Here is a 15,933-nt window from a genome sequence, read left to right as displayed (position 1 = left end):
AGAGTGATAAATTGGACCTCATCAAAATTACAATCATTTGCTTTTCAAACACACCATTAGAAAATGAAAGGACAAATCACTAACTAGGAGAAAACACTCATAAATTGTATACCTGGTAAAAAAAGTTGTATCCAAAATATATAAAAAACTTATAATTCAGTAATAAGACAACTCATTTTTTTCTTTTATCTCTATCTGTCTATGTATTTATCTATTATCTATCTAAGTAAGCTCTATGCCCAATGTGGTCTTATGAGCTTGAATTCATAAGCCCAAGATCAAGAGTTGTGTGTTTTACTGACTGAGCCAGCCAGGCACCCCATAACTCAAATTTAAAAAATGGGCTTATTTGAGGGGTGCCTGGGTGGCTCAGTTGCTTAAGTCTCCAACTCTTGATTTCGGCTCAGGTCATGGTCTCACAGTCTGTGAGTTTGAGCCCCACATTGGGCTCTGTGCTGACAAGGCAGAGTCTGCTTGGGATTCTCTCTCTCCTTCTCTCCCTCGGCCCCTGCCCACCCTGTCAAAATAAATAAATAAACTTTAAATTAAATAAATAAATAAATAAATAAATAAAATAATATGTTAAAAATGGATTTGAATTAATATTATGTATAGGTTAATAATGAAATAGGTTATTTGAATGGGTACTTCACCAAATAAAATAAATGAATGGGTAATAAGCACACAAAAATATGCTCAATGTCATCAGAGAAATAAAAATTAAAACCACAATGAGACAGCACCATACTCCTATTACAGTGGCTAAATAACAAAGACAGATAATATCAAATGTTGATGGAAGTGTGCAGGAGCTCAAACTTTCATACATTGCTGATGGAAATGTGAAATGGTACAGCCATTTTCAAAGATAGTTTGGCAGTTTCTTAAAAAGTTATACATATAGGGGTGCCTGAGTGGCTCAAACATCCAACTTCAGCTCAGGTCATTATCTCATGGTTCATGAATTCAAGCCCCGTGTTGGGTTCTGTGCTGACAGCTCAGAGCCTGGAGCCTGCTTCAGATTCTGTGTCTTCCTCTCTCTCTGCCTTTGCCCAGCTTGCACTTTGTCTCTCTCTCTCAAAAATAAATAAAACATTTACAAAAATTAAAAGAAAAAGTTATACATACGCCTACATATGATCCACCTATTCCTCTCCTAAGTATTTTACCCAAGAGAAAAGGAAATATGTCCATACAAAGACTTGTACAAGAGGGGCATCTGGGCAGCTCAGTCGGTTAAGCATCTGACTCTTCATTTCAGTTCCAGTCAAGATCTCACAGTTCATGAGATTGAGCCCTGCACTGGGCTCTGTGCTAACAGCACAGAGCCTGCATGGGATTTCTCTCTCTCCCTGTCTCTCTCTCTGCCCCTCCCCACTCACACACTCTCTCTTTCTCTCTCTCTCTCAAAATAAATAAATTAATTAATTTTAAAAAAGACTTGTATAAGAATGTTTAAAACAGATTTATTGATAATAGCTAAGAATTATAAACAACCCAAATGCTCATCAACAAGTGAATGAATAAACACATTTTTCTATATCCACACAATGGAATACTACTCAGCAATAGAAAGGAATGAACTACCACTGATATACCCAACAATATAGATGAATCTTAAAAACACTACGCCAAAAAACAAAACAAAACAAAAAAACACTATGCTAAGTGAAAGAAGCCAAACAAAAAAAGACTACATATTTTATGAGTCTGTTTATTATGAAATTTCTAGAAAAGGCAAACTATAGAGACAGAAAGTACATCAGTGGTTGCTCAGGGTTGAGGGTGGGATAGGCACTGACTACAAACTGACATGAGGGAACTTTTTAAGTTGGACAAGTGCTCTAAAATTGGATTGTGCGAGTGGTGCACAACTGGTAAAATTTACCAAAACTCACTGAAAAAAGTACCCTTACAATGGGTGAATTTTATGATATGTAAATTATATCTCAGTTAAACTGTTCTATGTCAAAAGAGTGTGTCTCTTTGGCAAATAACTGGGAACTCCAGTCTTACGACTTGGTGTTCGTAGTTCCTACAGAGTAATTATCTGTAATAGTGTATATGCAAATTTATTTCACTGGAACCGAAGGTACAGTTAACCTCAGAAACTATCGTACTTTCACTACTGACAAGCAGTTCTGTTTGATTAGTACAGTTGACCCTTGAACAACTCAGGCCAACCCCTTGCACAGTCAAGAATCTGTATAATTTTGACTCCCCAAACACTTAACTTCTCATAGCCTACTCTTGACTGGAAGTCTTGCTGATGACATAAAACATTGATTAACACATATTTTGTATGTTTTATATACTGTAATCTTACAATAAAGCAAGCTAGATAAAAGAAAAATGTTATTAAGAAGATCATAAGGAAGAGAAAACATGTTTACAGCACTTATTGAAAAAAATCTATGTACAAGTGGACCTGCCCAGTTCAAACCCATATTGTTCAAGGATCAACTGTATACAATTCATTTAAACGAGTCTCTGATAAATTAGTAAAAGAAAAACAGTAATTGAATACCTGCCAGCAAGGGTGGGTACTCAACTAGGTGTGGCTCAAGGCTATAGCCCTTCTGTGACACCCCCATTTTCCTCCCTGTATTATGTTAGAATCCTGACTGTTACTGTGGTGCCATGTGCATAAAATAATGATATGTTTTATTTTTGTCCCAGTCACCAACCAGTCCACTGTACAGAATGAAGTCTGGGAACCGAGTTGCAACATTTATGATCTATGTGAGTCTTGCTTTGGAAGGACCAGAGCTTCTTATTTAATGACTATTTATACTGCTTTTATTTTATGGTTTTCAAAACCGTATCAGATACTGATTTTATCTATCTCTCTGTCTATCTATACAGTGCAAAAATCTCTGAGACTTGTGACTTTCAGACAGCATTTTTATTAGGCTCTATAGGAGCTAAAGAAATATGTCAGGGTTCCTGCCTGCAAAGAGCTTATACTGCATACACTTAAATATGACCTTCTCATAGGCAGTAATTAGGAAGGGAAGTGGGGTTACATTGAAGGCCAAGAGATTCCTGACCAACAAAGGAAGAGAATGTGAAGGTCTCTCTCTTTGAAGTCCCATAGACTAACTGGTGTTGGAAAGCATGGACCCAGAGATGAGGTTGTAGAGCCGTGACAGAAAAGAGGAAAGAGAAACGAGACACCTAAGATTATGGAAGAATAGAGATGCCTACTGAGATGCTCTCTTATATGCAGTGAAAATTCTCTTTCCTATCTTCCCATAAAATGTTCAGTAAAATCAGCATTAAACCCCCTTAACAAATAAATTGGCCTCCTCTCCTAGTTTCTGACCTGATCCTACAGGAATTGAACCCAGTTGCTGTTATCTCACCAACCCCCTTCCCTTCAAATCGTGTGGGTTTACTTCATTCTCTATGGACAAGTCATAATTTCAGTCGTCTGTCACTTAAATTATAAGAGGTGTATTACTGTTCACTGAAGGCATAAACATGTTAGTAGAAGGGCTCTGCATAACACCCAAAGATGAAGTCCTGTTTCAGGCTCATTAGAATAGCAGACACACCCCACCCTAGCATTCCCTCTTTTGTCAGTGCTGTATTGTCTCCACAGTACAGCCAAGAAAGGACAACTAGAGGCCACACTTTATGGTCTGTAATGCTGGTGATCCCTTTGTGTTTCTTCACGTGACTCAGTTTTCTACTTCCTGCAGAACTGGAAGGCTATCACTTCCAATGTGTCTGGCCTCTAGTGGTTATTCTGAGTGTTCTTATCAGGCAGAGGGACGTCAGCTCTCCAGGCAGGGGGCATGTCTTATTGCCTGCAGCTGGTTGCATCTCTGGTTGATGACTCAAGCTGGCATGGGTGGTCACAGACAGTGATGAATATCGTTATCAACCAAAGAGTAGGACATCTAGGGGCCAGTATCTCCCTGTCCTTTACTTCCCTAATGTCTCCTACCACTGGTTCCCTGGTTACAGAGGTCCAGTTACTATGGTGAGGGTAGCATCGATGCAAGAGCCCTGCAATTTTAAATGGCAAAATGCAAGTGTGTGTGTATGGGGGAGGGGGGTGAGTGCACACAGACATGTGCATGTACATTTGGGTTTTAAGCGTTTGTGACAGTGGATTGGAATGCACTTTGGGTTTGCACAGTGGAATGGAATGCACTTAGAGTTGGCCTAATTCTGGTTCTGCCGCTTGATATATGTGGCCTCAGCACAAACTACATCAATTCTTTAAGCTCGTTTTCTTGTCCTGTGCCTCCCATTGGGTTGTCTTGAGGATCTGATGAAATAACATAAGGGAACATCACTCTATAAAGTTTTATCCGGCATGTTTCTACCATTGTACCTCACAAGCAAGTATAGAACCCCTTAAAGGGGCACTGGCATCATGGGACCTAGGAAGTGCTAGGTTATGCCCAATTCTTTCACCTTCAGGTTGGGGAAAAGACCGTCATAAACATTTCTAACAACAAGCATAGGGTTTGTGGAGAACCTAAGAGTTATATTGCAGGGAGAAAATAATGTATAAGATGTACAGAGGACTGAGCTGAAATCAAATTTGTAATTTTCTGTTCAAATTGGATAAGATCAGTCCCAGTACAAAACAGTAAAAGCTTTAGTCCTACCCCACCGTCTTCGCAATCCTGTTCAGGCGCTTCATAGCACACAAGTCAGGTTCTCTTTTCAATTTGTTGGATAAGTCATTCCTTCCTACCATACTGCAAAACCACAGGTACAGGAATGCAGGAAAGTCCAGGTTCCCCCTGTGTAAACCCATAGTTGCCCACAGCAGGAGTTAGAACAGAATCATCTAGTTTGTTGGTTACACAAGGGCCAAATTGTTGCTCTCATCGACCTTCTCAAAGGTTGCTAAGAAATGCTAAAAATCACAGGGAGCTAAGAAATGCTAAAAATCACCACTGCCATCACCAGGTTCTGAAGCACCACGTCAATTCAATTTCTTCTAACAAGTGCCAGCTTCCCAACCCCTGACAAGTGAATGTGGTGGGATCCATGACTGTTCTGATAGACAGGGCGAGGTAAGACTGGCACTGTCATGTGCTCCTAGTGCAGCATGTATCAAAAGTATTCAACGCATGCACACACTCTTGACTCAGTAATACTAATGGTCCAGACCCTTTCCTATGAGAAGAGCATAAGATGAAAAAATGATTTTACTCATTAAGAGTTGTTTATAATAGTAAACATTTGGAAATAACCTGAATGTTCAAGGGTGTAGCATAAAGATTGTAAGCAGGGACTCTGTAGTTAGCATTGGCTCAGTTAAATCAGGCTCAGTCACTGAGGAAGTCAGGTGACCTTTTGTGAAGTACTTAAACTGAGACTCAGTTTCCTATCTGTAAAAAAGTGAATTATAACAATAACAATTCTAATTTATAGGACTGTTGTGAGGAATAAGTAGGATATCCACGAGGACTTAGTATAATATCTAGCATATAGTCAATGCTGAGTAAATGTCAGTTACTAGTATGTAAATTATAACAATGCCTTTTTTTCCTCGATGATAAGATGAGTAATATTTTTAAGTATTTTCCTGTATTTTAAAATTATTTATATATTTGACAATCAGAAAAAAACTTCATATTAAGAGAACATATCCACAATTCTAGAATATACCAGTGGTGAAACTCCTTAGCTGAGGTTACCTAGAGAGAGATGAGTGGTGTGGGAAACATGCCACAGCTGCAGTCAGTGGTTCCTACAATGCCCAACTTTGAAAACTAACTGTTATCTAAACAGTGCTCTGCAAGCCACAGTCATGACCCATTCGTGGGCTGTGAAATTAATTTAGTGGATGTGGTCGGCATTTGAGAAATCGGAACTAGAATAGAATGAAATAAAATGGAAAATAACAAAGGGTATCTCATCTAAGAATGTTTATGAAACTTGTACTTCAGGGGCGTGTGTGTGTCTTGGGTTGTGGTAATAAACTAGATTTCTTCCTGAGGGTCTCAAACTTCGAATCTACTTACTGTAGCCCTCAATAAGGATGTTAGCTGGAAGGATAAAGAAAGGGGGAATTCCTAAAGGCTTTCCAATTTGTGGCCCTGCGGGCAAACACTGATGCCATTGAGCAGTCTTCCTTAATTCCTAAATTGGGTCATTGTCTCTCAATAAGTATTTCTCCCAGAGCTGAAATAGAGGAAGGAATCTATGTGGAAATGACATCAGATGTCAGGTGGGGCAGAGTTGGATAGTCAGGGGCTATTTCAACGCTGGCTCTTCTCTGGCACTGTAGCTGAGCTCGGTGGAAGCTGGAGGAGCCACCGCCTTCATCTATGCCAACTTCAGCGTGCCTGTGGTCAAGGTGAGTGGGGATCTGGTCCCAGCACACGGTGGTAATAAAAGTGCAGAACTAACACTCGAGCTTTGGTGCTGTCTGTGTCTGCAAGCTTATTCCTGGGAGGGAGGATAAAAAGATGTTTTCCCCTGATTCTCGAAATTAAAGGTAATTCCTCAATGTGGATGGCCACATGATACTTGTGCCTCTATTTTTTAATTTTATGACTACTTATATTGCAAGTAGCTGGATAACATGTCTGCCTTCTCTATTACAATAAACTCCTCAAGGTAAGAACTCAGTTTTAGTGACCTTTGGATCCTCTGAACACTGAGGGCCGAAGGCACTGAGGGTACAGACAAAAACTCATAGTCCTTGTCGTCCAGGAGCTCACAGAGAAGTTAACAGGCAGGAACAAAATATGGCAATAAGAGCTATGAAATCACGTGAGGCACAGAGGAGGGCCATGTGATAAGAGGTTTTACTCCCCCCTCCCTCATCCCCTGGTTCAGACCAGTCAAGCTCCCTCACAGCCCCTACCTAATTCAGGAATGAAATGAACATATATAAATGATATCGTGCCTATAAAACACTTAGCACAGTGCCAGGCACAAGATAAGTACCGCATAATAAAATGCAGAAATCTTTGAATACTCGGGATTGGTGTCTCTTCTGGGCTTGGGGATGCAGATGTTGTCAGTGCATCTTGGGAAGCTGTTCATTACTTTGGGTTTAAACTGCTTCTAATGGCCAAGGTTAAACTAAGTGTATAGGAATTGTATAGGGGGGAAAAAAAGCTGTGTATGGGATCAAAAAGAACATATAGCATTTGGAGTCAAAACACCTGGGTTTGAGTCTTGTGCTCCTTCTTAGTTGCGTTATTTAAAGCCGCTAAGCCTCAGCTTCCTTGCTGCTAAAGTTGGGAGTTATGATAATGCCTGCTTCCTGGGGGTGTTATTAGTAAGTGCCAAAGGAAGGGTAAGCATCTGAATTAAGTTAATTGTATAAGGAATATTTTGTTCCATTTTGTGGTTTTTCCTGAGTGCCTCTCCTCAGTGATCCCATGACATCACGGGATTCACCTTTCTCCTAGCACTTGCTACACCGTCTTGTTCCGGTTTGTTTTTATGTGTTGTCTCTCCACTAAGACTGTGGGCTCCTGAGAGCAGAATTGGACATGATTTGTCTCTGCATCCTCAGAGCCTGGAGCAGAGAAGGCCCTCAATAAATGGTGTATGCATGAATGAATGGGTGAATGGCAACTTACGCCGTTTTGTGCCATTTTATGCATGACTTGCTTCCAATCTGCGTGGATAATTTTCTCATTTAATGACATGCATGCATTTGCCTTAGTCATGTACTTCCAAAGGACTGAAATTCTGGGCTTACCCTCTCTGGGGTGGGCCCTTTTGTTTTCAGAATGCAGCACTGTTTTGGTGGAATCTGCATAGGAGTGGTGAAGGGGATGGAGACACACTTCATGCTGGTTGTCCTGTCCTGGTGGGAGATAAGTGGGGTAAGACCTGCCTTTCTGGGCATAAGAATAGGGCGAGGGGTTCAGAGTAAAGTGAAATAGGGGGTGGATGGAAAATAGCATAGCCTTGCCATTCCAAGAGCTTCATTATAGTGCCACATTATATTGAGATGATCAGGTTGTTGGGTTAGTTGCCCCCAACAGATTGGGAAGCCTTAAAGGACAGATCCTCTCACAGAGAAGCTGTCAGTGAAAGTTTATTGACCTGACCAGACAGGCCTTGCTTTCTGAGCACAGTTGAGGAGGAAAATGGTGCTAAGTTCCAGCCCTCTAATCCAAGGAGAGAACCATCGAGCTACTATGCGTAGCATTTAGTGCCTCCCCGTGAGGAGATGGTCAACCAAGGAAGAGATAAATAAGCAGATGTATTTATGTCATATATGTGTCCAAAACCACGTAGTTCTGATGACAGAAAAAGAAATAGACGAGAGACTCTCGTGCTGAGATAGGGAATTGCCAGGAGAAGCCACCCCTTTATGCTCATTACTCTGGATTGGCACCACGGGGAAGGTGGACTTTTAGGAGCTACATGAATAAAGAGTAAGTGACCTTAGTACCCAAGGTTTGAGAATCAGTCTACAGTAGACAGGCCCTGTCAAAGACTTTTTCTAGGGGACAATGTCCTCTTTGCTATTTATCTTTGCTAGAAGCAACATCCTGTGGTCTGTAGCAGGGCTGGGACGAAGATAGGGCAAGCGGGTTGCGTAGGGTGCAGAATGCAAGCAGGTCCTCACACAGCCCTGGGAGCGAGCATCACTGCTGTCTGCTCTGTTGAGCCTGCTCTCTTCTTCTTCTTCCCTATTCTCCCCCAGTGGCCAACAAGTGGATACATGAGTATGGACAGGAATTCCGCAGACCATGCAGCTCAAGCCCTGAAGACTAAAATGTTGGCAGAGAGAAGCTGGTGGAGTCCTGTGGCTTTCCAGAGAAGCCAGAAGCAAAAAGCTAAGCTAGGAGAGGAGAAAGGAGAGCTACCGGAAGAGGGCCTTGTAAGCATTGCTTGTTCCTTGCAAATGGGAGCTAAGGAAGTGATCTGTATCAGGGAACAGAATTTTCATGGTTTCTCCTCCAGTCATTGCAGTCAGAATAGAATGGACAGGCAATACAAAGAAGGTAACAAGAAATCCAAAGGGAGAAGTTTCTGGGGCTCAGGCTCTCTATGTTGGAAACAGGACTCACCAACAGTCCCTGGGGTTTGGTCAATGACGTTTCTGCCACTTTGAGCACTGACCACAGGGGCCCAGAGGTGGCAATGAGGACACCTGCAGGAAGGGGCTAGCCTGACTTCCATGGCTTTTTGCCCTTCCCTCCATTGACTTCTGCTGAGCACGGATTGTTTCTGTAACAGGAGTGTACCTCATATGATATTTTTAAAAAACAGAATGAAGTTTTCTTCTTTTTTTATGTGATGATTTTTTAATACAGCCATTAAAAGTGTTTATAAATCATTTTTCACAACCAAGAATATTCTCACATGATAACATTGAGTAAAAAAAAATATACATGTATATATGTGTGTGTGTGTGTGTGTGTATATATATATATATATATATATATATATATATAATTATGCTATAATCTCAACTTGGCTCACCTCCCACCAATCCCCTCTCATTACATTCCAGACACGTGAAATTCTTTCCATTCCTAAAACCACTATGGTCATTGCCATCAGTATCATCCCCACCTTTCAGGTCTTTGCATTGGCTGCTCCCTCAAATCCCCCGATGGCCAAGTTCTTCTTGTTGTCCCACTCTGGGCTCAGTGTCGCTTCAGAGAGGGCTTTCCTGACCGCCTGACCGTCCAGTCATTTTCTTTCATGTTAATGGATTTTATTTTCTTCATGTTTCTCAAATTGCAATTACTCTAGTCATTTAACTGTGGTCAGTTTCCTTCCCTGCAGGCTGTGTGCATTAGGACTCCACCCTACTTTGTACACGCCTCTATAATAGCCCCCATCGCCCTGAATTTCAATATTTGTTTATTTGCTTTGCTACCTGCACTGGACTCTGTACTCCTTCTTCCTCCTGGTATCCCCAGAAAGTCTGGTTCAAATAAGTAGGCGTTCAGCAAATATTTTTGGATAAGTGAATAAAAAGGCATCTTTTGAGCTGTGCTTTGGAAGACTGGTAGAATTTTTAAGGTAGAGTCTAATGAGGAGAAGCATTTCCCAGCAGAAGGGCTAGCATGAGCTAAGGCTGTATTGGTAAGTAATTGTAATGTCTGAGCAGTTGTGCAGAGAACATTCCAGGCAACTTGACTCAGGTTCTTTAACAGGGGTGGGAGTGTGTATCTGGCTCACAAAGTAGGCACACGGTTAAGGGATTGGGTGGTTGGATGCTGTGTTGTCTCTGCCCCCTCCCTGCACCATGCACTTCAGGATTTCTGCTTGCCAGAGCTCTGTGGCCCCGAAGGAAAGAGTTCTGATGTGCTGATAGCCAGCTTCCCCCAGGGCCTCGATGAGCACCGGGTCACATCTTTAGTATTTCTGCCGAGTGTGCCAAGATTCTGGAAATCCTCTTACTGAATTACTAAATCTTGTCATGTAGGGGAAGGAATTTTAGCTCTACCCTTCTGTATTCTTAGCTGAGATCTCTGTAATAAAAGATTAATAAGAGAAAAACAGAAGTTTATGAACATGTATACCTCATGTATACATGAGAAACACTGAAGGAAAAATGAGTAACTCCGCTAGGTGGCTTAGAATTCAGGATTAAATATCATCCTAAAAGGGAAAGGGGAGGGGGAGGTGTAGGCCTCTTAGAGGAGATTTTTAGGAAAGATGAATGGGCCCTTAGAATAGATGAGGTATGACAGTTTGTGACAAAGTCTGTCTGGATGCCATGTCTACTTCTAGTCTCCTCTCCTGCGGTAAGAGTCAATCCTTCCCAGTCACGGAAACCCCCAGAGGGGATTTTTGACAATTGATTTCCTTTTGAAGGATCTGTCTTTAGGCAGATAAGGGGAGTTCAGAGAAAGCTACTCCCTGCATTTACTGTTTTTCAAGTGCCTACGGCTCAACATCATTCAGATGCCAGAGTAGCATATTTGGGGGTGGCATGGTCTGCTAGCCTCAGTCACATACTGAGGCTCCAGAGGACCGGACTTGAAACAGAAAGCTACTGTCTGTGAGCAACACGGCTCGCCTTTCTTTACAGCTGCAGGGATCAGAGCTGGGCCTTCTCAGAATTGCAGGGTTGGTCTCAGCTAATAACAGCAATGGTGAACTTGGATGAGTTTACTGTACGATGGGCACTGCTCTAAGGTCTTATATGTATCAATGATTTAAATGTTCATCCCAACCCTCGCTACAGTGTTATGGCTGTTTTACAGATAGGGAAGCAAAGGTGGGGTTAAGTAACTTACCCAAGTGCCACAGTCTGGCTCCAAATCTTGTGCTTTGAACCACTACTTTTGCAATTTCTGATATGTGACAATTATCACACATCCTGATCAGGTGACTGAGGCCCAAGAACTGTCTGGCAGATGAAACAAATGCTTACTGAGCATTCCCCAGGGGCAGGCACTAGGCCCAGGCATGCTATGGGGGTGCTGAGAGGTACAGGACACAGTCCCTGGGAGCTAATGGCCAGTAGGGGGATAACACAAATGCATCCAGGGTTAAGTGTAAGTTAAGCACAATATGAAAAGGTTGCACGCAATAAGAGATGAATTATTGAATGCCACAGTCCAGAACTGAAGGGATCACTGTGGCTTGGGGTGGTTGGGATAGCCTCATTTATTTATCGAAATCACATAGCCAAGGTGCTGCCTCAGTGCCAGGCCCTTGCAGGCACCAGGAATGTAGAGGGAAATTAGAATGCTGACCCTGTCCAGACCTTCAGATCATCACAAGACAGTGTAGCCACAGGTGGAAACAGGAACACGGCACTGAGAAGCTCCCCTCGGGGGCTTCATGGGAAGGAGAGGCTGACGAAGTCTTGAAAATGCTGAGGGTCTGGAGAGGTGTGGAAGGGGGGCAGGGCTGTGCAAACAGGGGGATGCCTGTCTCTAAGCTATGAATAGTACCACCTTACTTTTGGCCAGTATGTTAGTTTTTCAAAACACTTTTAGCACTTTTCTTGAACCTCACCTACCCAGGGAGGAAAGAGCAGGCATTATGGAAAGCAAGGTCTGGAATGGTTAGTGGCCTGCCTGGGGTCATATAAGAGAGCTTGGTCTGAGGCCTGGTCCTTTGTCTCCTTCACCAGTGCTTTCCACTCAGTGGTTATCAAAGCTGTGTTCTTTCATCGTACCACAACTGGAGAGTGGAAAGGCCTTATTCTTTTATATTTGCAGCAGTCTCTATGCCCTCAGCAACTGACTAGTCCTGCTAGAAAGTGGTGTGTTTTGGGGGCCCAACAGTGCTTAGGGGGTAGGTAGCTAAACCTAGATAGGACTGACTGCTGCTTGGGGCATTGCTTGTTTATAATTTTGATTTCTTGCACCATTCTTCAGCCTTTCTTTTTCTTTTCTTTTTTCTTTAACATTTTTTAATGCTTTTATTTTTGAGACAGAAACAGAACGTGAGTGGGGGAGGGGCAGAGCAAGACAGGGAGACACAGAATCTGAAGAAGGCTCCAGGCTCTGAGCTGTCAGCACAGAGCCCGACGTGGAGCTTGACCTTATCAACCATGAGATCATGACCGGAGCTGAAGTCTGACACTTAACTGACTGAGCCACCAGATGCCCCATTCAGCCTTTTTTCTAACAGCCTTGTCCAACTGAGCTCCTGGCATTGCACTGCGTATCACGCACAAGCCTCACTCCAGGGAATATTCTTTTAAGTAAATGATATCACTAGTGACCCCATACAGACCATGTACAGTAGGCCAGGCATGTGCTAAGAACTTGGGTGTACTTGTCTCCTTCAATTCTTACAATGAGATAGGTACTATTACCCCCATTTTGCAGATGAGAGAAACTGAGGCAGAGAACATGTAATTTGCCTGAGGTTACACATCTATACAGCGACAGAGGCAGGATTCAAACTCAGGTCTATCTCCAAAGATCTTAACTAGCCCTCTGTTGTCTGCATTACATGTTATTTGCCTGTGGTTATTTTGCTACCATTGGCAATAATATCTTTTGGAGCCAACAATTTTTAAGAGGAGTTTCTAACCCTTTCCCAGGCATTGAAAGGTCTATCCATTCTGCCTCTAGTGCCTAATGGCTAAGAATCCTATCAGATGTAGTTGTTTTTTTTTTTTAATCTATTTATTTATTTATTTGTTTAAGTATGTTCCATGGCCAATGTGGGGCTTGAACTCACGTCCTTGAGATCAAGAGTCATATGCTCTACCGACTGAGCCAGCCAGGCGCTCCAGATGTAGGTATTTGTTGAAACACAAATGAACCACCTCAATTCCACAGAGCTACACTGAACACTTATTGTGTGAACAGTTCCACGCTAGGTGCTCCAAGAGAATCCAAGAAAATGAGGAGGCCTGCTCATTGCCCTTAAGGCAAAATGAGCACACACCCAAATATAAGAAAGCTAATTGGATATAATCAAGTGGAAAGCTGTGTGGTGCTACCCTAAGGATCATGGCAGGTGGGAGAAAGGGGAGAACGCTAGACTGGGCAGAGAGGGCTTCCACACTGGGGCCCCAGGAACACAGTGGAGAGAACATGTGTCTATGAAGGGCAGGGACCAGCTACCACCTCACTTGTCCCCCTTTTACACACAAGAGGGCAGGGAGAGCTGTCTGGGAGAAGGAAGTAAAATAATTCCGGGGGGCCCTTGTCCAGCAGTGCCAAGGGCAGTCAGCATAAACTGCCCTTTCATGGAACCATTCAAAGAGTCTGCTGTCTGGGGGACTTGGCTGCTCAAGCTGGTAGAGGGCAAAGGAGAGGGGGTAGGGTGGGGAGGAGGGACATTTGTAGGCAGACACTTAGCACAACTATGAAATGAGCTAAAAGCTAGGGGGAGAAGACAAACATTTGTGCCAGCTATTTTATCTCCCTGGTCTTAAAACAATTATCTCTTCTGGCAAAGGAGGAAAAGGAGGCTCAGAAAGAAAACAAAACAAAACAAAACACAACAAAACAAAACAAAACACACTGACTTCCCCAAATTCACATAGCTAGAAGCAGAGCTGGGATCTGGAGCGTGGAGTTTCTCCCCACCAGCTGCTAACTAACTAACCTCTTTCTGGACTTTTCTTTCTTCTTCACCTTGGGATCACCACAATTTTCTCCCCCTTAGGAAGGAGAGTCTGCTCCACCCCTTTTACCTTTTTCCTTGGTCACATGATCCTTCCCATTCAGTGCTTGATGGGCCTGTTTCCCCCTAGGGTCTGAGTAACCGAGGGACCCTAGGTGACGGCCAGGGGGCATATTTGCATATGAAATGGGTACCTCCAGGGGAAATCAAAGATCATTTCAAAGGAAGGAAGTGCTCCGGAGAGTCTTTGGCTAAGGGTTTGAGAGTAAGGCTCAGATGCATCCCTGTAGATAACTACTCTCTCCATCTTCTTTAAAGTTTGCCACATTTTCAGATGGAGCAAAACTGAAGTACTGACCATTATACCTCCTGTTCATCTGCTTATTACCTCATGGGGCAGGAGGGCAGCAGTCATTTTCCGCACGTGTAAGAGGCCAGCCACTTGCTAGTCTCTGCTTCCAAGGTTTCGCCTGGCTACAGGCTGGGGTTTTCTAGCAAACTCCTGGGAGAGGAAACCAGCTCTAGGAATAAGGGAGCCTCTTGAGTTTACATAACTTTCTGAGCCCTGGACCCAGATTGAGAACGTGTTGATTCTGGCCGCTAGTGGGACAGCCAGCTGTAGCGGAAGAGTTGGCTCAAAAACTCTGTTCCTGTAGGGGAGAGTGTGACTGCTTTTGCTTTTCTCTACTCCAGTTTTAGGCTCTCTTCTTGCTTCTCCCTTATTAAAGTCCTGACCTTTTAACTCCCTACCCCCATTTCTGATGACAGACCCCTGACTCCAACTTAAGGGTCCTTGACATCTCACCGTCCAAATCGGTTTGTGTATTGTTCATTCCACCTCCAAAATAATGAGCCTTCTCGGGGCGCCTGGGTGGCCCAGTCGGTAAAGCATCCGACTTCGGCTCAGGTCATGATCTCGCAGTCCTGGTCGTGCGTTGGAGCCCGGCGGCGGCATCAGGCTCTGTGCTGACAGCTCGGAGCCTGGAGCTTGCTTCAGATTCTGTCTCCCTCTCTCTCTGCCCCTCCCCCACCCATGCTCTGTCTCTCTCTCAAAAATAAACATTAAAAAAAAAAAGATGAGGCTTTCCTCTTATCCCTGCAGCCACTGTCCTAGTTAAGCATACCTGTGCCTTTTACCTGTTACAACTGCCTCTTACTGTCTCTTTCCCTGGAGTCTGTAAGTCAACATATTAGAGTTCCTTAACTTCTGAGGACTCCCCATTCTCACCACTCAAGGCCTTTATGTCCTGCCTCCTGCTGACTCCCCTGTCAGCCTGTACTCTAGCCATACTAATCCCACTCATCTATCAGTTATCAGACTGACTTTCAAGTATGTTGGGCTTGCGTATGCTGTCCCTTCTACCTGCCTTGTATTTTATTTCCTTTCCTTCTTCACCTCCACCTTGTGACCATGCTTCAAAGCTCAATTCAAATTCTTTCTCAACCTGTTTCCAAAGAGGTTTAGTTGTTCCCTTCCTCTTTATGCAATGTGGTCACTATTTCTATAATAGTCTGTCTAGATTATGAGCCCATTTGAAGGGCTTCATTATCTGTCTCCAAAGTCCATTGGAAGCTTGGTACAGAACAGGTGCTCAGGTTTGCTTAATCAGCAAATAAATGCTCCTAACAGGTTTAGAAGAGGGTAACACCAAGAAGTCATTCACATCCAGCTCCCCTTATGCCTTTGAGTCCTCTCAATCTCAAGATTCTCCCCCTACCAATAGATCTATGGCTTCCCCAAAGTTTGCCTATATATATATATTTTTGTTGTTGTTGTTGTTGTTGTTGTTCTCCTTAGACATTCTTTAGTGCGTGTGTGTGACGGAATGGCCTTTGGTTTGGCCCAGGCATGCTCCTTCATTCTGTGGCAAATCCTTCATTCAGAGGGTCTGGTTCTCCTCTATTCCTTTCCTGAGTTCATAGTGGTGATCT

General features: G+C 43.2%; 1 protein-coding gene across 4 annotated transcripts in view; it reads left to right on the top strand.

The window, feature by feature from the left end:
- Nucleotides 1-9,300, top strand: part of P4HA3 (prolyl 4-hydroxylase subunit alpha 3) — a 41,620-nt gene extending 32,320 nt beyond the window's left edge. For 2 of the 4 annotated variants that reach the window (XM_019449799.2, XM_019449796.2), the window contains 4 exons: nucleotides 2,680-2,742; nucleotides 6,260-6,328; nucleotides 7,721-7,817; nucleotides 8,648-9,300. In XM_019449799.2, the coding sequence (XP_019305344.1) occupies nucleotides 2,680-2,742; nucleotides 6,260-6,328; nucleotides 7,721-7,817; nucleotides 8,648-8,718 (300 nt within the window). In that variant the 3' untranslated portion in view covers nucleotides 8,719-9,300. The other 2 variants (XM_019449797.2, XM_019449800.2) reach the window with 2 other exon arrangements.
- Nucleotides 9,301-15,933: the final 6,633 nt, after the last annotated feature.

The sequence above is a fragment of the Panthera pardus genome, unplaced genomic scaffold (genome assembly GCF_024362965.1).
Source record: "Panthera pardus isolate Hobbes unplaced genomic scaffold, ASM2436296v1 HiC_scaffold_12, whole genome shotgun sequence".
NCBI classification, from domain to species: domain Eukaryota; kingdom Metazoa; phylum Chordata; class Mammalia; order Carnivora; family Felidae; genus Panthera; species Panthera pardus.
Note: the sequence above shows the minus strand (reverse complement) of the source record. Positions and strands in the feature narration are given on the sequence as shown.